Below are 20,766 nucleotides of genomic sequence, written 5' to 3' on the forward strand. Positions count from 1 at the left end.
ATTTGGTTCATAACACAGTTTTCTATGATACTAGATCAATTTTTGTTGGCATGACCATTCCCGTGATTAGACATATTGCGTGATAAACTTTTTCTCTGTGAAGTAAAACTGAACTGCAGGATAAATCTATTGCACTGGGCAAAAAAATACACTATTATCTGAATACTTTTATGCTGCTCCAATTAGAGACGAGTAAATAAACAAAGGGTAAGATTCGCACCCAACCAGAGGTGGTATTCAGGAGGTTCTGACCAGTTCTGGAGAACCGATAGCAGAAATTTTGAGTAGTTCGGAGAACTGGCAAATACCACCTCTGACGAGATTTTACAGTATCCTTCCCCTGCCATGCCCACCAAGCCACGCCCACAGAACTGGTAGTAAAAAAATTTGAATCCCACCACTGCACCCAACCCTACTTAATTGACCCCCTCCAACTGCTCTGATGGGTTTTACGCAGGGAACCTCCATCTCCACACAATATTTAACCTAATTCCCCAAACCTGGAAAATCCTGACCAGCTGTTCCTGCTCAGTTTGTATTATTCTTTAATCAAATATGACTCTTATCATTTCACAAAACGTCAGTGCGATTCCTCCTATCGACCCCAAATGTCACTCAGTGCTACACTTTACCCACTGCTGGTCTCAAAAAAATAACACATAAATGTTGTGATCAATGAAACAGCAAAAATTCAGTTACACAGCTATAGACATTTAAGTTAACGTCATGAAGAGTAAAGTGCCATAGTGGTACAGTTGATATATACCCCCAAGATGCAATGGAAGCCAGTGAGGAAACTATTTGTACATTAGGTTCCAAATATGCCTAGAGTAAGCATAAATTCAATAGGTCATCATTATCACATTATCATAAACAATCACCTTACCTGATCAATCATCACAATGATTAATAACAGGATATTTCCATCAGCTGGACAGTGAGATGAAGAATGAGAAACTGCAAATAAATACATGAGGCATTGGGAAAATAGGTGTGAGACAGGAACCAGTAATTTCACACTGTATTGCAAAATATTCTAATCAAGTTTAGAAAATGAATACCCAAAGATGAAGAACATGTGACCTATTGCAGACTGTGGTTAGAATTAAAGTATTACATACCAATGAAGAGGGGAAAATGGCTGCCATAAGGAATATTTTTGGATATAACAACTCTTGATACTACATAAACAAGCTTTAAAAAAGTCACTTATCACATCACTTTAGTAAAACATTTTCCTGAGAATTTATTCCAACCACACAATTTACAGTATCACCAAATACAAATTAAATTAGAAATAACTAGTTTTAGACATGTAGAAGTTCTTGTAGTCTATATTCTGGGTGACGCTTTCTTTTGGAATATAGAAACTGAAATATATGCCAACAGATTAATGTGAATATTAAAACAGAAATGTTTTAACAGCCACAAACATCGATGTTTAAATTTAATCCCTGTTTTACTTGTCCCAGGACTGGAATGTCGGTCTCTTCTCAAAGTTCCAATTATCTTCACTTGGCACATTCATATTGGACATTGATGTTAGGGTTATTTTTCATTTCTTCAAGTCTTTTAGGAAGGTTTGTAGACACTAATCTATGTAGTTTTTCCAAGTTCAATTTTCTTCTGAATGGCTCGAGCTGAATGATAGATCAAAGAATCAATGAGTCCTGCAACTGAAAAGAGGAAAAAGAAGGGAAGTTTAATTAGCTCATATAGAAAAGAAAAGTAAAAAATCCTGCAATATTGCCCCAAAATAAAAAGAACTCCGCTGGCATTCTTTCCAAATTCTATTCTTATGATATACTACATTCATATCCATGTGAATGTAATCTTGTTGAATCAATCAGGAGTTATACTTTTCAAAAGTTGTATAATAAGTAAAAGCCATAAATATTACTCATTAATAATATCAACTGCCAAATTTTCCCTATTTCTCATTTTATTTCCATTCATTATGGCAAACCTTTTAAATAATAGCAGAACTGATTTGAAAATGCCCTGAAAGTATGATGTATTGATCAAAACATTTACTAATTTCAGTTTCAAAATGAATAGAAAACTATTTAAACAAAAATCCAGTTACCTGTAAACACTCCTCCAATAATGGCACAGACACCTGTGAGAAAATGTGTAAAGGACCTGGATTTGGAAAAACATTAATATATATTTACATTCTGAAGGGAAAAATTGAAATCAGTGATAGAACTGTTTTATCAAAGCCATTTCATTAATTATATTTACGATTACATTTATAGGCAGACAAAAGCCAGACAGTCAGATCAATTTGGATCTGATGATTTTAAAGAGTGTCTTTCAAAAACTATCTATGCATCACACATTTCACTTGAAACATGGCTTCTACAGACACGTTAAATGAAATTTCATCTGGGGGAAAATGGTTTTTTTGATTCGCATCCAGGCTAATGTTGAGAGTCTCTTACCTGTGCTTCTCTGTTAATTTCACCATCATGGGAGAAAGCTCATATAGTACAAACACACCAGGTAGGCCTTGGTCGCCAATTAGTCCATTGGCTATTTTTTCGTGCCTTGTTACTGAAAATTGATTTGTCCTCACCATCTACAAAAATGTTAAAATAGTTGATTAGGGTCAGGCATCATCCAAACTGAAGAAAAGAAAAAGAAAAATGCAGCTGAGTATGGCCTTGCATATTCTTCGGGTAGAAGCATTCTTAAGTACATATCATTCATTTCTCTTTTATGTATGCAAGAAGATTGCAACCATAGTAACAGTAACCTGCAATCCAACTGTCTCCTTTCAAAAATTCTAGAATTTCTGTGATTCTATTTTGGAAGATCCTAGGCCTGCTATTCATGGCTTAATAACAAAATATATAGAATTGCTTGCAATTTTCTATCTTGTATTTATGAACGCTATCTCTTAACACCCAATTAAATATAGCAGATTACTTTTCCCCCAGAAAGGATTCTGCTGAAAATCTGAACTCTCCTTCATCCTGTAACCTCTCCACCTGCAGCTCTCACAGCAGATTTTGGGGTTATGTAAAAGGAAAAGAAAACAATAATAGAATCTGAATTAAGGATGATTCATCTAATGTCGAATTTAACCAAATTTAAACAAAAGTATTTAAAGAAAAGACAATATTCAGCTCTTACCTCACCATCAACTTTCATGTACACTGTGGGGACTACTTTTACGAAATACTGAAACATCATTGAAGCTAAAAGATAAAATAAAATCGTAACTGGTGAAACAGACAATATGCTGTGTTTTGAACCCAGTACAAATACCGCATGGTGTCCAATGACTCTGCTGGATTGTTTTGGATTATATGTAGTTCAGCCGGAAAAAAAATCACTTGGTTGTTTCAACTTCAGACTGAAATAAAATTTTAAAAAATCCCAAAATGATTTTACAGGGCACAACAAAGCTGGTTTGCATCACCCCATTTTTTATTGCGTCTATATTGTCAGCCACCCCATCACCCAACATCTTTCCTTTCCTGCAACAACCACAATTGCCATCAGTGTTTGCACATCCCACTGAAAAGGAAATCTCTCACTTCCAGGGATGTCCACATAAATTATTGGCATAGAAAACCAAGAATGACTTATACCCTTTTCCTTCTCAAACCATTTTTAACTGGAAAATGCATTCTGGGCGACAGTATATGGAACAACAACAAAAAACCCCTATTGTTCCATACAAGGACTCAAACAACCTGAAACATTTTTCTGGGCTGGAGCACCCAGTTCCCTCATGCACAGAATAGCTCATGTCAAGTAACCAGAAGTAACCAAAAGTAAGTAACCAAAATTGATGAGTAGAACTCAACCAGTAGTTTGGTAAGCATTAATAGATTTGGGCATGAAATCCACCAGGATCTTATCTTCCCATTCACACAGCTTGTGAAACTCTACTCAGTATCAAAAAAGACTATCACACAACTTATTACATTGCTGCCTGAGGAAAAAATTCCAAGTTTTCCTCTAGAATTACTGTAATGATTAACATAGATTCCTGATGATTATGTGGGAATATTTATGTAGCCGCCTTCTTCCTGAATGTTTTAAGACTTCTCAGTTAATAATCCTGAGTTATTTATAGTGTCCCACCCAAGTATTGATCAGGTATGACCTTGCTTATCTTTCCTCAGATAAACCAAGATTTGTAGGTGCTGCCACCTACTGTGGACATCTAAAAACTAGAGATGTGCAAACAGTGTTGTTAATTTCTGGAACATTCTGAGTTTTGCACAGATCTCAAAGTGTTTTTCAGAGTAGGAAGTGGCTTGCAATTGCACACAACTATCAAAAAGTAAAAAGCTGGATTTGTGGAGAAAACCTCAAGAAATTTAAAAACTTCAAAAATTTTAAAACATTGATTAGGATTCAGCAAGAATTTAAAATAGATTTGCACCAGCCATTTTAGGGGTGGAATTTTATGAATTTCAGCAGGCTTTCGATCATAAATTTTTATTATTATAACTTGGATCTGCAATTAATAAAACTAAGTTAATAGATGAAGAGAGTATAAAGTGAGAGGTTGAGTCCATGAGTCCTTCCTTAAAATACCCAATAAGATTAACAAACCCCTCTTTTTGTTGCTGTCCTGTTCAAACAAATTGAAGGAGAAATTAAAAGATGATACTGTAAAGAAGACCATGCAATTAGGGGATATCCATTAATGCCTAACTCTATTCACACAGTTAATGAAAACATGGAGAAAGAAGAAAGGATACGGTCCCTTTAGGCATATATTCCTTAGTCCGAAGTAGAAAAAGATAGGCAACGCTGCATTTTTATGATTCTGCTGGAAAGTTACCAATCTCCATTTTATAATTAAAATGATTAGTTTAGCTAAATCTATTTTACTTAATCACCCAACAAACGGTAAACAAAAGTTGTGCTGGTTGTCACCTTTATTTTAGACTGAAAGGCTGCTTCAAACCAATACCTTGATGAGCTGTGACAACGGTTCCATCAAGTGGATTCACAAGACCTGGATAATCCTTCCCAAATGAAAGATGCCTGATAATGTGTGTTATGTTTATCTGAAACAAGCAAAGAAACAAAGCCCCAAAATATCAAGGAGTTGCAGAAATAGCACGGATGGAACAGGCTGGGGGCCATTCACAATGTAGGTACCATTTTGTATCATGGATGAAATATGACTTGTTATTCATCTGTTCCCAGCTAGTGCCTAGATACATACATGCATTTTACAGGCTTCTGTCTTTGTGGATTGGAACAACAAGTATTTAGCACCTGTGCCAGTTTATGCCAGGTCAGAACTGCTAATATTGTTTCCTTTCTGTGTTCCTGTGTGTACATTACCCGAGGGCAGAAGCAGTACAGCTCTCTTCCCCCCCCCCCCACCTGTAATTATACATCTGTACTCCCTCCTGGGAACAGCAGCCGTTAAAAAGGAGATAGGTTGTTTGTGCTCAGTGATCTACATCCTCTATCAAAGAGGACAACAATTCTAGCAAAAGGGGAGAGGGATTTTTTTTAAATGAATGCACTGCATAATGAACTCTACAACAATTTTAAATATAATAATTTTATTACTCCTATAGTTGTAGTTATTCTCTACACATGCCACACTAATAGATGACAAATTATCTACATGTGCACATCTGGTAGATCTCTGAACCCTTCCAATGTAAATAGAAAGCTCGGATACAAGTTCTCTTAGGGAACTTACATTGTCAAGTCCATAACTCTGAAGATCATGAACTGCAAAAAGACAGACAACACATAAAGTTACTGGAGCAAGCCTTTTTTGTATCAGACAATTATGCATTTAAAAAAAAAATCTAAAAATTGAATGTTTAAGAATCAGCATTTCCAAGTAAAGATCATGATACACTCTTAAACCAAAACAGCTTAAATAAATAACTTAAACAATTTAAATAATAAAATTAAATAAAAAGCTCTTCAACAGTAAATGCACACATAAATCTTTTTAAATTTTTCATTGTGACCTCCAGTTGTCTTCTCCTCAGCAATTTCACGATCTTTTTACTGTTAAAAGTATGCCTATTCTAATGCCTCAACTCATTCAGGAAAAAATATAATGAAAAAAAAAACTTCCATGAATTTATCCCAACTTAGTTGTAATTATTCTGTAAATTATTTACTTCAGAAAGTGGGCTCTTTATTTAACAGGTTCTACCAAATACATACAAATTCCTCTTTAATGCCAAGGGTTTTAAAGAAATATAAAGGAATATTTAGATATCCACTTAGCAACTAAATTCATGAAACATTACTGTAACATAAACACTCCTAAGGATTTGATCAAGGCAGTATGGAAGAATGTGCCCAACTAAGCAGGAAGATGAAATGCAGAGGTAATATCTAACTGAAGCTACATTTGGAAAATCATAAATAATGATGTTTTATTTTCAAAATTATTGTTTCTCATATTCTGCAGTAGCAAACATAAAAACTGTGTATACATGCAGAGACTATGATAGAACTCCACTATTTATAGTAGGAATTTCTATCACTGCTTAGTTGAAAAATAGTACATAGCTCTGTGCAAAGCATAAGGTACTTTAAACATGCGTTTTTAAAATATGTATGAAACTGGTTTCAATGATCTATAGAATAGAATGCACATAAAACAAGCCCATTCAGAATTGCTAGAATAACAGAGTTGGAAGGGACCTTGGAGGTCTTCTAGTCCAACTCCCTGCAGGAAACTTTATACCATTTCAAATGGTTATCCATTCTTTTCTTTAAAATTTCCAGTGTTGCAGCATTCACAACTTCTGTAGGCAATTTGTTCCTAACTGTCAGGAAATGTCTCCTCAGTTCTAAGTTGCTTCTTTCCTTGATTAGTTTCCATCCGTTGCTTCTTGTCCTGCCCTCAGGTGCTTTGGAGAATAGCTTGACTCCTTCCTCTCTCTGGCAACCCCTGCTACACTGGAACATTTCAAGTTGGCTGTGTTTCATACAGATTTTTTTTATTGTGCTATCAAGTCGTTGTTGTAAATAAGTATCTAGGATATTGGCATTGTTGCTATTCAGAATTGCAGTACATTCCTTCCATCTTTCATCTGCTTCAGCATATCAGTTTGAGGTTGGAAGCTTCCTCAATTTTATTTCAGAGTTCTTCTGGTTCCCTGTAAATGAGGTTCAGGATTTCAAAGTGATTCCTGATGTTCTCCTTGAAAACAGTGGGTATACGCTCCAGAACGTATTTTGGAAATTGTTTGACTTTATTCTTCTGGTTTATCTTGACTTAGAATTTGCACCCGAGGAGTTCATGATTTGTTGCAAAGCTTCTAGCCACACCTTTGCTGTTAAAACTGAGCACTTCCACTTCCTTGTCTCGATATGATGTAATGAAGAAATCATCGAAGTGGCAAAAACTGAAAAGTGGTTCTCCTGCTTAACTTCTGTTCCTGAGAATATTTGGCTAGCTAGTATTTCCAACATTGGCATTCCCGGGTCTAAACACAACACAACTTGCTTGCATTTTTGGTCAATTTCAGATTGAATTTGACTAGGAAACCTGTCAGCCCCTCCTTCTACATCAGTGTCTGCCTAACTGTTATATTAAAGGGCTGTCTGCAAAATTTAATTGATATTATTTAGACACTGGCTGCATTGTAGTTGAGGATGATATTTGCTATATTTTTCCTGAGTTGAAAACAAGGCCATTATTTCTTTATTTGTATTCTGAACACTAAATAGTATAATCGTGCTATATTGTAAACTGCCCAGAGCCGCTTGAATAGCAAAATGGGCAGCATTTAATTAATTAATTGATTAATTAAACCATCTGATTGAAAGTGTCCAACTTCAGTCTATTCGATTCACTAATCACTGAAACGTCGGGGTGTAATCAGTTCATTTCATCTTTTACTCTATTGAGCTTTCCCATGGCCATGCTTCCACGTTTCCCACTGTAATTTTTTCTTTGTTGTTTCAGATGTCCTTTCCCTACATGGCAGCATCAGCAACTATCCCAAGGGCTTTAATTTAATTGTATTACAAACCGCAAAGTGGCAAAAATAACTCCTGCTCTTCCTCAGTAGCAAGCCATCTAACTTGAGGATGAATCATCATCCAGCACTAAACTGCCAATCATTTTAAAGCTTAAAATGTTCTGAGGGTTTGAGGCACAAAAAAACTCAAATAAGGCAATTGATGGGCATTACTTGTACTAAGATGCCTATTGTCAACTCATGACAAAGTATAAATAGCTTTTCTCTTTCCCACAGCAAAAAGAAAAAAGAAAACGCTCAAATGTGATTTTTTTTTTTTTTTGGTCAGCCAGTACAGTATTATCTTGCTAATGCTAGAGGTCTGGAAGGGTGAAGTAATCATTACTGGGTCCTTGCTTCTTAGGGGAGATGGGGCATGCAAGAAAATTCTCTCTTTCTCTTCCATAGCAAAAGAAAAACATAAAAAGCAGTGGATTGTTGCTGTATAACAACTACCACCACCAAGAGTACAAATTAACATCATCCCCATCATCACTTTGGCCTAGTTAACCACCAGACCACTTGTTTTTAAATAAATAACTTTATTACACTGCAACATCAAAAGAAAAAAAAGGAAGAAAAGCACTATTGTGTTTCAATAAACAAGCTGACAGAACCTGCATCTAAACTTGCACTCTGACATTGAACATTAGCAAGGTACTAAAACATGCACAAACAAATCAGCCCAATTTCAATTTTAAATGCAGTATAAAAACACAAAGCCTACAAAGCATAACAGCCAGGCCCTACCAAACCAATCATATCAACATAAAAATTAAAATATTTGCTTCATTTTTAAAGATTTGATTTGATATTGGGAATTAGTTTATGGGACAAACCTGCCAATTCTATGAATGATAAGCATCATTTACTTTTGATATATAAGCTTTATAAAAATTCCAATTTATTTCCCTTGCACCATAATTCAGAGTGAGGAGTTATAACTGATAACATTGATGCTTCTGCAAAGTTTACCTTAAATCATTGTTTATTATAAATCCTGTCTTCTTCAAAACCATGTTTGCTAACTTTGCAATGGTGTTATATCTGTGCCCTTTATATATATTCTACAGAAAATTTGAAGGGATCTTATTACTTCACATATAATATATAGCTTCTATAAGAAAATTTGTGTGATTCAATGGATTAGAAAGGTTAAGTACCATAGTAGTACACCCTCTAAATGTTCAGGGAAAATTGTTTTTTAAGAACAGAATTGTCGTCAAACAATGTCAATATTTTAATGAAATATCAGAGCCATATAATGCTCATTCTCAGATCCTTGAACCCCAAAAATGTTATATCTAATATCACTCTCATTTTAGTCAATTCCTTAAGTATTACCAAGCCTTAACAGGAGAAATTAGCCCCCTTTATTATAGACTGTACAGAATTAGCAAATAAAATAAATCAACAACTTTAATTTCAACAGCATGCATGCATATTTCCAAATGTTTGAACATTACCTAATTCAGTTAGGACTGCATGTAACAGATAATAAATAATAGATTTACAGAGGTGCTACCCTACTCGGTATATTTTGACTTAATTCTTTTTCGAGAAAAAATACTAAATACTTTTGACCAAGATCTTGTACCTTTCACAGGCAATTGGAATTAACTATGTCAAACATCAGAAAAATGAATAAAGTACTGCCAAAGAAACTTTCCACACAGGAATGAAAAACTATAATGGAGATTAGCCAATACAGAATTTGACTCAACTTTTAAGAAATCATTATGCATAGATTGTTCAAGTAAATTTGCAAGTTTCTTCCTCTTGAAGAGGATTAGCTTATTTATTCAGTTTTAGCTCACAATCCAATTGAAAAGATCTACAGGTTCATGTACAAAGTCTCAAGTGCCATATAAGAAAAGGAAATAGCACATCATATTTGTAATACAGTGCAGTGCCACAGCTGCAATAAAATTGTTGAACATCTGAAAATCTTCAAATCACAAACCTAATGTTTGTTGCTTTAAATTACATATGAATTTTTCAGTCTCAAATATCCAACATTTATTTGATCTAAAGTGTACTGAATGTCATGTATGTTGACATTTTATTTTTATATGTTGGAAACATATTTTATTAAATCAGTCCTGAAAAAGGAAACAGATGGTCATATCACCTGAATGCCTTTAAAATTGTACTTATAGCATTTCCTGTACAAGAAGGAAATAATAAGAAACTATTGGTGTGTATGTGTGGTGTGTGTGTGTGTGTGTGTGTGTGTGTGTGTGTGTGTGAGAGAGAGAGAGAGAGAGAGAGAGAGAGAGAGAGAGAGAGAGGGAGAGGGAGAACACACCTTGGATATTATAACCTTTTTCTTATAAAAACAGTACTTTTGAAATATTTCCTCTTGCCAGTTCTTCTACACTCAGGAATTATATATTACTTATACTGCTAGAATTCACAACAACTACTGTGCAGTAACTGGACTGATAATATACAAGCATCATCAATCAATCAATGTATCCTAAAATTTAAAGGAGGGGGCAGGGAAGTTTGTAAGATATTCAATGCATAAGTTATTTTACCATGAACATGAGACTGTTGAAAGCTTTTTCCTGGTGCAAAGTGAAAATTGCCAGCTACCTGTAAGAGAAATTCAGAGTTCATTCAATTATATAGTTCTCTATACCAAACAAGAGCATCTTTGAAAAATGTGTCTTTTTAAATTAAGATAATCTCTCTTATTTGAATATTTAAAAGGAGCACACATGCCTTTGCCTGAAATGGAATCTGAACAGATGCTTCTAATATTTTAAATAAAGCCATATATAAATTCTTTTCATTTTCATTTGTAAACAACAGCTAAATTCAACTTGACAAAAAAGTTCAATATATCGGTCATATATAGCCCTTACGCATCTTCATTTTAAAAGCAAATTGTTTACTTAACTGCACACTGAAAAGAGGCACTACCTCAAACATATGCCTAACTAAGTTTAAACTCAATGCCGTTCTTACTAAAGAGCATATACTCAGAAACAATCCATTCTATTGAATAGTAAACAATTATTTCATAGTGAAGGTTCGAAAGGTTAAAGATATGTGATGTTCTGTCCAAGTCACACTTAGTTGCTAAGTGAATCTGGCTTGACTTTGCTTGTCAGCAGATGGCAACAGGTTATCCCATGACCCTGGGACATAGCAACCGTCATAAATATGATCAGTTGCTAAGCATTTAAATTTTGATCATGTGACCATGGGGATGCTGCAACAGTCATAAGTGTGAAAAATGGTCATAAGTCACTTTTTAAAATGCTGCTGTAACTTTGAATGGTCGCTAAATGAACTGTTATAAGTTGAGGACTACCTAAACTTCTACTTAGCACGATCAACTTTTTATACTGAGTGAAATGCCAATGAAGAATGATGATAAAAAATGCCGCACTTACTTTATTGACCTCTAAAAATCCATACACTTTGCATCCCTCATTTTTTTGCTCCTGCATTTTCTCGCTAAATCCTTCTCTCTTGCATTGCTCTATAGTATCTGGATTCTTGAAGGCCCACCCTCGACGCCTGTATGCTTCCCTCACATCATCACAAGTGTTGCAGCATCTGCCAGAAAATGACACCACAACACATTCATTAGAAATAGAAAAAAAAAGTTTATGATAAGTTTGCTGCTATCACATACAGCAGCATTACAAAGCCTGAAAATTATGATTGTGTTTTTTCCCCCAGAAAGTTCATAGTTCTGTATGAACTGAAAGTAATAGCAATAGTACTTAGACTTCTATACCGCTTTATAGTGCTTTACAGCCCCCTCTAAGCGGTTTACAGAGTCAACATATTGCCCCCAACAATTTGGGTCCTCATTTTATCGACCTCGGCAGGATGGAAGGCTGAGTCGACTTTGAGCCTGGTGGGATTTGAATTGCCAAATTGTACGCAGCTGGCTGCACTCGAACCACTGCGCCACAGAGGCTGCTAGATAAGACCGCTAGATGTCTTTCGAAAAAGATGATTTCCAAAGCGTATGAAAACTGGGAGAGACAGAGAAAGTTAAGAGAGCCACCACAGTAGTACAGATTAGTCCTCAACTTATGACCACAATTGAGCCCAACATTTCTGTTGTTAAGCAGGACATTTGTTAAGGGAGCTTTGCTCTATTTTACAACCTTTCTTGCCACAGTTGTTAAGTGAATCACTGCAGTTGTTAAGTCAGTAACATGGCTGTTAAGTAAATCTGGCTTCCCCATTGACTTTGCTTGTCAGAAGGTCTCAAAAGGGGACCCCAGGATACTGCAACCGTCATAAATATGAGTCAATTGCCAAGTGTCTGAATTTTGATCATGTGACCATAGGGATGCTGCAATGGTCATAAGTGAGAAAACAGTCGTAAGTCAGTGATATTGTAACTCTGAATGGTCATTAAATGAACTGATGTAAGTTGAGACTAGCTGTACTTGGGTAAAGACTGGAGACAGAAAATATGACATCAATACACAATTGCTTTCTAAAGCAGGTTATAGAAGCAAATATATACTGAAATAACTTATGGTGCACAGACTTTTGACTGATTGGCCTCAGGATCCAATTAAATATTATAGGACAAGCCACATGACAATGAGTTTGGCTAGTGTGGAATTTCTTGATTATTCCTGGCTCAGTAGAAAGCATTTCAAAGGTCTAACACACTTTGCTGATTGTCTGAGGAGCAATATAGCTTAGAATCCTATGGCAAGCAGAGAGAATAGATTGTTTTTCTTCTCCAGATGAGGAATTACCGTATTTTTCGGACTATAAGATTTTCCTAAGTGTAAGACCCACCTAGCTTTTGGGGAGGAAAACAAGAAAAAAAAATCTGGCTCTGCCTCCCAGCAATTTGCTTCCTTACAGCAAACTGCCTGGTCAGTTGCAGCACAGCCTGATTAGCACAAGCAGCTGATTGTCTGTCGGTTGGATCAGCCTCATGACCATCATCTCTTTCAGGCTGCAGGGATTACCATTGCCTATTGCTGCCTCCGCGCATCCCATTTTCAGTCTCTGCATCCCGTTTTCTGCCTCTGCGCGCCCCATTTTTGGCCCGTTCCGATTCCCGCCTCCTGGAACAGGCCAAAAATAGGGTGCGCGGAGGCAGAAAACATTTGGGAGACAGCACAAGCATAGTGAGTTAATGTTGCAAATAACAACTTGAAGATACTACAAATACCTGGAGTAACCATCCTAAGAAAATAATGCAATAAAAGACTTCCACTCCACAGCTTTGTTTCAGGCAAAACTATTATTGCACAGTTTGCAATCCTATCTGGGACCTTATAAGAGTTTACCCTGGAGTGAAACCAGTGATTCAACCCAAACCCAAACTAAGTGGCTGAAACTTCCACTAATTTCAGGTTCAATCTGTCTACTATTACTGGAAAAACAGCTGACTGAAATCCATTTCCTACCCTCTATTAACAATGAAAAGCCCAGCAAACTGTATGTTTTAGGCAAGAAAACAAGGAAGAATATCAATGAAACTACAAACAACCACAAGCTTAATTTTTCTTAAGTTCAGAAAATTATGTAGCTATGCAGCTCCCTCCCCAAACCATTTTCTTGCTTCCAAGTGATAGAAAGAAAAGTAAAACATACTTCATATCCTCAGATTCTGCTCCATAACAGCTTTCACAACGTTCAGGATCTAATGAATTTGGATCAAAGAATAGTTCCTCTTCTTTTCCTAATTCTGAAATAAAGACATAAAACCTGTAAAAGTAATGTACGGCTAATATCCTGACAATATCAGTGTAGTGCATACTCAAACATCATAAATAGCAATAGCACTTAAGACTTATATACTGCTTCACAATGCTTCACAGCCCTCTAAGCAGTCGAGTCAGCATATTGCCCCCAACAATCTGGGTCCTCATTTTACCGACCTCGGAAGGATGGAAGGCTGAGTCAACCTTGAGCCGGTGAGAATCAAACTGCCAAATTGCTGGCAATCGGCAGTCAGCAGAATTATCGTGCAGTACTGCATTCTAACTACTGTACCACCACAGCTCTTAATACTGGTCCATCTCTATTATTTGTGCCGAATATCTGGCCACAAGAAAAACTTATGCCAGTCTGTCACTTTTATACCCTTAAAATCAGATGTCATGAAACTAAACCCAGTGTTACCATCTCGTCTGCAATACTGCTCCCACACTGGAACAGTATATCTATTCTACCATGTCTTTCTGCTTCTGGAGTCACATGCTTGCCATCTTTATCCAAGCGTTGTTTGAAGAGATTATGTTCAACATCTAATTGTTGCTCTCCGGCCACATCCATTGCATCAATGCTTAAATCTGTAAGTAACAAACACAGACCATTCCAAACTGATTTCTTGTGAGATAATTATAGTACACCAAATATCTATTGGGCCATTAATGAGAACCCTGAAGTTTTCTTGTAAACTATAGCAATTAGAAGACTAGATAATCAAAAATCAATGTAGATCCATAATCATGCTAGCTAAGATCTAAGGGAAGAATTCTGAATCAATACTAAAACATAACAGTTGCTGAAAATCAAGAAAGGATGCATGTCACAGGTTAAATAACTATTGTTTATGTCTGAACCCTTAAGAGTAGTAGTTCCTTTTACCACTTCAATTACATTGTAATCAGCATCCATCTTAACAGAATAACAGAGTTGGAAGGGACCTTGGAAGTTTTCTAATCCAACTCCCTGCTCTGGCAGAAACCCTATACCATTTCAGAAAAATGGCTGACCGATCTCCTTTAAAAGCTTCCAGTTTTGGAGCACCCACAATTTCTGGAGACAAATTATTCTACTGATTAATTGTTCTAACTGTTTGGAAATTTCTTTTTAGTTCTAGGTTGGTTCTCTTCTTGATTAGTTTCCATTCATTGCTTCTTGTTCTGCTGCCTTCTGGTGTTTCAGGGAAATAGCTTGACTCCCTCTTCTTTGTGGCAGGCCCTGAGATATTGGAACGCTGCTATCATGTTAACAACATTTTTGTTGAACTAGAACTAAACTAAAACTTGGGACATTCCAGCAAATGTTCCTCATGTTAGTCATATCCTAGTCGCCATCTTTGTTGCTCTTCTCTGCACTTTTTCTAGAGTCTCAACATCTTTTTTACATCATGGTGACCAAAACTGGATGCAGTATTCCAAGTGTGGCCTTACCAAAGTATTATAAAGTGGTATTAACACTTCACATGATTTTGATTCTATCCCTGTTTATGCAGCCTAGAACTGTGTTACTCTTCTCTGCCATTTTATAGAGTCTCAATCTTATCATAAATTGGATGCAAGTGTGGTGTAATAACAAGGCATTATAAAGTAGTATTAACATTTCATGTGATCTTGGTTTTATCCCTGTTAAAGCAGTCTAGGACTGAACTGGTTTTTTATTTTTACTTTTAAGATTTTAATTTTAATTTTAAGTAAAATCTTACTTTACTTTGCGGAGGTTCCAGACACATGTTCCTAAGAAGATTAATTAAATTTTATAAAATACTATGTAAAGCCAAGGATTATCCATTTTCCATTATTTCAAAACTAAAAAGCAAAAAAATACTCTTTACTCACAAGCACATGGCATATGTGGAAAAGCAATGTCTATATTTATCCGTAGCTTATCTCCCCTTGATTTATCGACATATAATTCTGGGTGAATCTAAAGATAAAGAAAATAAAACAATCAAAAAATAATTTGTAGCTTAGACCCAAACTACCTATAGGATCACTTTTTCCCATACATTTTAGTGCCCTCTTAAATCAATGGGACTCAATGGGATATATTTGACATCAAGCACCAATTCAGATTTCTCCATGACAAGGCCCATATCAGTGAACAAATTATCACCAGATTTAAAGGAAGTTCGTTCTTTATTTCAGTTTAGAAGCAGACTAGAAATATGGTTGTTTTTCCACGGTTTTAATGCTACCATTTTATGTTATATTATATTGGTTTTAAAACAGTTTTTACTACACCTTCCAAAGTTTTCAAGGAGTAACTGGCTCACATATTTTATACATAAATGCATTATTTATTAGAACATATTAGCCATATAATTTACATTTGTTGGTTATCACTCAAATTTTATGGCTCATACTGGTTGTCTCCTCTTCTCTTCCTTCTGTTTTCTTTTGAATGCCTGTTTCTATCAGCATTACTTGTTTTTCTTTGAAAATAATCTTCTTAAAAAATAATACAGGTAGTCCTTGGGTTAGGCTTGGCAACTGAGGCCAAGATTGTCATTGCTTAACATGGTATCACATGACTGCTTTATTTAGTGAGGACAATCCTACAATCCCAGCTTTATGGCCTCCTACCTTATTTGATGGGGTAATTTTAAGCCAGACTCCATGAGAATTTAATAAAGGTGACACCCAAAAGAGATTTCTGATATTTTCTGTCATATTAAAATTGAATAAATAAACAAATAAATTCAATTCAAAAATTCATCAGGAGTTTTTTTTTAATTTGCTTCAGTGGTTTGAAAACAACCTTGTTTTTAAGCATCTCATATTCAAAGAACTAAAGAGGACTAGTTGTGGATTTTGGAAATCTAAAGCAAAGAAATTGATTTTGGACAATTACTCCCATAAAGACCAGTTAGCAGAGCCAATATTCTGGACTCCTCAGAGCTGTAGGCCAATATATCTTGAAGACAATAAGGTAAGGAATTCAGCTGGAACATACTACGGTATACTGAGGAGACACACAATTTTTATTGCTTGTTTCAAGACACCTGTTATAAGGAAAAGGAAAATCCTTCTGAGGCACAGCAATCATATTAAGGTAGAAGACAGGAATCTGAAGTAATATTTCCTTTGATTAGATGAGTGCAAAAGAGGCAAGCAAAAAAAATGCAATGGGAGAATAGCTTCAAACTACATTAATTTTAATAAAAGGTATAATACAAATAGAACAATTTCAACATTAAATATACAGCTATGTTTTAAAATACTTTATTAAATGTATACTTTCTGCTTGTATAAGTCTTCAAAATGGACTATAAAAGCAAAATTTACTCCACTTTCAGAATGGTGTATTTAATCTATCTTTTATCTTTCGAGGCATCTTGTAGGATAAATTAGCCTGAAAGACAATAATTGGCCCATAGTTGCCTAGATTTCATAGGGCAAGTAGGGAACTTTGAATCCATTTGGTCATATCTAAAACATGTGCATCCTAGGACGAGCAGAAAGAAACAGACTCATTTACCTCCTTTGTAAGATAGTACTGGAGCTCTGAGAAGAACAGGAAGAACATGATGAGTCCACTGATTACAGTCACTGTATACGAAGAAAGAAGTTATATGTTGTCAGATCTTAAAACTCATACAGCTATCACTGTATTAACATTTGAGCATAGAAGCTGTAAAGTATTGGACAGATCAATGATCTATCTATTCTATACCGACAATTGTTCTATAATTTTAAACAGGTGTATATTTATGAAAGATGTTTTCTATGTTTTGTTTGTTTTTGTTTGTCTTTAAAAACCAATAAAATTATTTTCAAAAAATAAAATAAAATTTAAACAGAACTTTCTACAGAAATACCAGGAACTGAGCCTGAAGTGCTCTGCATCAAAAAGCATTTGAATCTATCACCAAACAACAACCATTTATATGTTACTGACGTTATTCAGTAACTTCTTTGTTGTGAAATGAGCCACCCAAAATCATTGAGAGTTGAACAGCATACAAGTTTAAACATTTTTTTATTTATTCAAGAAAATTTAAATGGCTGCCTAATTCACTCTAAGTGATTTGGGGTTGTAAATCATCATCATTATCATCATCTCCCTAACAATTTTTGTATATTTCTGTATGTGCTATAAACATATGGGTCAACAGGGGCCCTCACTATGGCTTCCCCAACAGGAAATGAAAATGCATATACCTTTTAAGAAAATAACACTAGAAGCATGTTTGGCTTACTCAAGAAATCATGCAGGGAATCATATGGAGCAACTGGCTAGGCCCTTTGCAGATCATCTACTGCCTCCAGTTAAAATGCCTAGTACTATAAAAATTTGAAGATTTCTCAGGAAACCAATCAGCCTCTATGGAACTCCTTGTTGAGAGAGAAGGATTCAACACCATATTTTTATTTAAAATACAAAGGTGTCCATCTAGTCCATAGGTGTCAAACTCGCCACATCATGTTGCCGTCACGTGATGTTTCACAACGGGGTTCCCAATTGCAGGGTGTGGCCTGCATGTAACACATCCAGCCTGTAGGCCGCCAGTTTGACACCCCTGAATTCTAGTCCATAAAAATGTAGCTGTAATAAGCACTGGCTTAGGGCAACATAACAGCTGCTTTAGGTACAACAAATTAGCAGACTACCTCCCCCCAAACACACACATCTCTGAAAGCTTTTTAATAAAGTTTTGAAACAATATTAAATTTTGGAATGATGAATCAATCCAAGAAATAATTAAACTAACTAGTCTTGGGCTGTAGTACTGTATCACTTGATTGACTTTTGTTGTATACATAAAAATAATTCCTTGGATGAAACTTTTTATATACAAATATTATATTCATAGAAAAAAATGTATGCAAAAACATGTGAAAAATAGATAGAGCACTGCAGCTGCATGTGGAAAAGTAATTGCCTGATGAAACTTCCTAATGTAGGATCATTTGGTAAAACAAACATGTTTGTGTTATTCAGATGCAATATGGTGCAATGCTTTTACTACACCAAGAAAATAAAAAAAAATCAGGGAAAAATCCCTTCTTAGTTTTCAAGACCTTTAAAAAAGTGAAAAAATAAAATATTAGATAATATTCATTTCTCTTCAATAATAAATTGTTAAATAATCATATACTAAACAACCTTATTCTCACCATAATTTTTAAAAGCTATACAACAGAATATATACCTTTATATGATTATTTATAAGATATTATTATAATTTTTGCATTCAAAGGTTCATTCTCCATGGAAGACTGATATTTTTTCAAGGAACAATGCAAGCTTTCTTTAAAGTCTCCCTTCGTCTTATTGACTTTTGATCTCCAGACTGGTGAATGTATTCTGAGCCTCAAAGAAGTCCCAAAAGACAGGGCTGAACATTTCCACCAGCAGCAATCAATTTTCATTTTCAAAGGGATGCTTAAAAAGGAATGCATATATATCACTTTTCCAGATTCCAGAAAGCTGCTTTAATTAAAATTTCTACTATTGGTACCTAGCTGTAAGCACATATTTAAAGGAGTGGTGCTGATCCTGGGCAGCAAAAGATTCAGAAGCACTATCTGACAAATATATAAAATGCCTGGATCAATACAAGTGAAAAACAAATTATGGCAAGTGCTAATAGCAAAAAAGGAATATTTCTAAAAGAGATTATGTATTGCTTCATATATATTTTAACAGATTTAAAGTAGTTTTGAGATGTTATATTTCAGAACATTTAAATTTTAAACAAGCAATGGAATCACCGAAAAGCATCCATTCATTGTCTCTGCAAGATCAATTCTGATTCTTTATCTCATCTTTGTTACTTTAAAAGAGTATAGATTACTGTACTTTAAAATAAGCAATGGCAAAGAGCCATTATAAGATAATTTGACTTTTATCAGTCCTCAATAGAAGACATATTTTCTTGGATTTTTACTGAGCATTAAATGACACAGAACATCTGGCAAACGCTGAAAGATCGAAGTTAAAAACAAATCTAATCTACCATACGGTGCTAGACTGGAGAAAGTATAATGAATGAGATGGTTTACAGAGTCTGGTTTTATTTCTCAAGAGAGTCAACAGTTTATTAGATTGCTATAAAAATAAATTTAGATTTCTTACCAGCAAGTGGTACCAAAGCTGTACCAAGCAATCACTTCACAATTCTGGCTATTCTGTGCATTCTTAAAGATTAATTTGTTTTTTAAAATGGAAGCACTAATTGCCTAGGTTGGATTTTCTTTAAACGATGTCCTCACATACCCATTCAATGCAAATATAACAAAACATATTGCCTTCGGAATTGATGCTGTTGCAGGCATTGAGAAAACGTTAGGTGTGAGAACATAACACAGGAGAAAAATCACATTAAGTTCAGCCTCTATACTTTTCAATATCACAGTTTCGCTCCCGATCACCAAACCTGCGAAGGTCTAACTTCACAAACAATCCCCAAGACCAAAAGATAACAAATGCGTCAAACTCTTTTCAGTTCACACATGCAACATTATGCTGATCCTATCTGTCTGCATGTGCAACGAACACTATGCCTCAACTTAGGACCGCTTTAAACTAGCAAGGATCTCTCCAAGAGGCACCCCGCTTGTGTCCCTCCCAACGGCAGCCCTTTGAGTCCTGTAGTCCTCGGGCAGCCGGCGGTCCCTCACCGAAAGCTCCGCCACAGGTCTTCACCCGAAAATCTTCCAGCGTCTTGGGGAAGGCATCGAACCGCTTCAGCCTCCGGAGCGACTCCATGATGGACACTCCCCCACCCACGAACCAGAAGACACGACGAACTTCCGGCCCTGGCCCCGCCCTCCGTTAGTTATCAAGGGGGTGGCGACAGGTACTGGCTTTCTTTCAGAGTTAAAAGCCTGATTTCGGTGGGTGGTTCTTTCCCGTCGCCAAAACGGAGCAATTTTTTTTGAGGAGCTTAAGTAAAATGACGTCTTGTGTGGCACAACGGCGAATCTTTTGTCTAACCTGGGTCTAAGTGTGTGTGTGTGTATGGAAAGGCGACATCGTTTTGTTTCTAACGTTCAGATGTTTAGACATGGAGTTCGAATGAACCTTCAGGATGGTTATAAACTACCTTCTTTCTAATCATCCCGCCAATTTA

At 35.7% G+C, this 20,766-nt stretch overlaps 1 protein-coding gene across 2 annotated transcripts; it reads right to left on the minus strand.

Moving 5' to 3' along the window:
- Positions 1 to 1,221: 1,221 nt before the first annotated feature.
- On the minus strand, positions 1,222 to 20,429 carry ERGIC3 (ERGIC and golgi 3). Of its 2 annotated transcripts, none has more exons than XM_026697707.2 (13): positions 20,315 to 20,429; positions 17,169 to 17,239; positions 15,527 to 15,614; positions 14,189 to 14,275; positions 13,575 to 13,668; positions 11,387 to 11,552; positions 10,523 to 10,580; positions 5,690 to 5,721; positions 4,940 to 5,036; positions 3,139 to 3,203; positions 2,445 to 2,581; positions 2,087 to 2,142; positions 1,222 to 1,676 (listed from the first exon to the last, which is right to left on the minus strand). In XM_026697707.2, exons 1-13 carry the CDS (start codon positions 20,400 to 20,402, stop codon positions 1,597 to 1,599), a joined length of 1,119 nt encoding a protein of 372 aa, XP_026553492.1. In that variant the 5' UTR covers positions 20,403 to 20,429; the 3' UTR covers positions 1,222 to 1,596. The 2 variants fall into 2 exon arrangements, with proteins under 2 accessions (XP_026553492.1, XP_026553491.1); XM_026697706.2 differs by having other exon boundaries at positions 14,156 to 14,275.
- Between the last annotated feature and the right edge of the window lie 337 nt (positions 20,430 to 20,766).

The sequence above is a fragment of the Pseudonaja textilis genome, chromosome 3, assembly GCF_049901715.1.
Source record: "Pseudonaja textilis isolate UNSWEBS1 chromosome 3, rPseTex1.2, whole genome shotgun sequence".
Classification (NCBI taxonomy): Eukaryota; Metazoa; Chordata; class Lepidosauria; order Squamata; family Elapidae; genus Pseudonaja; species Pseudonaja textilis.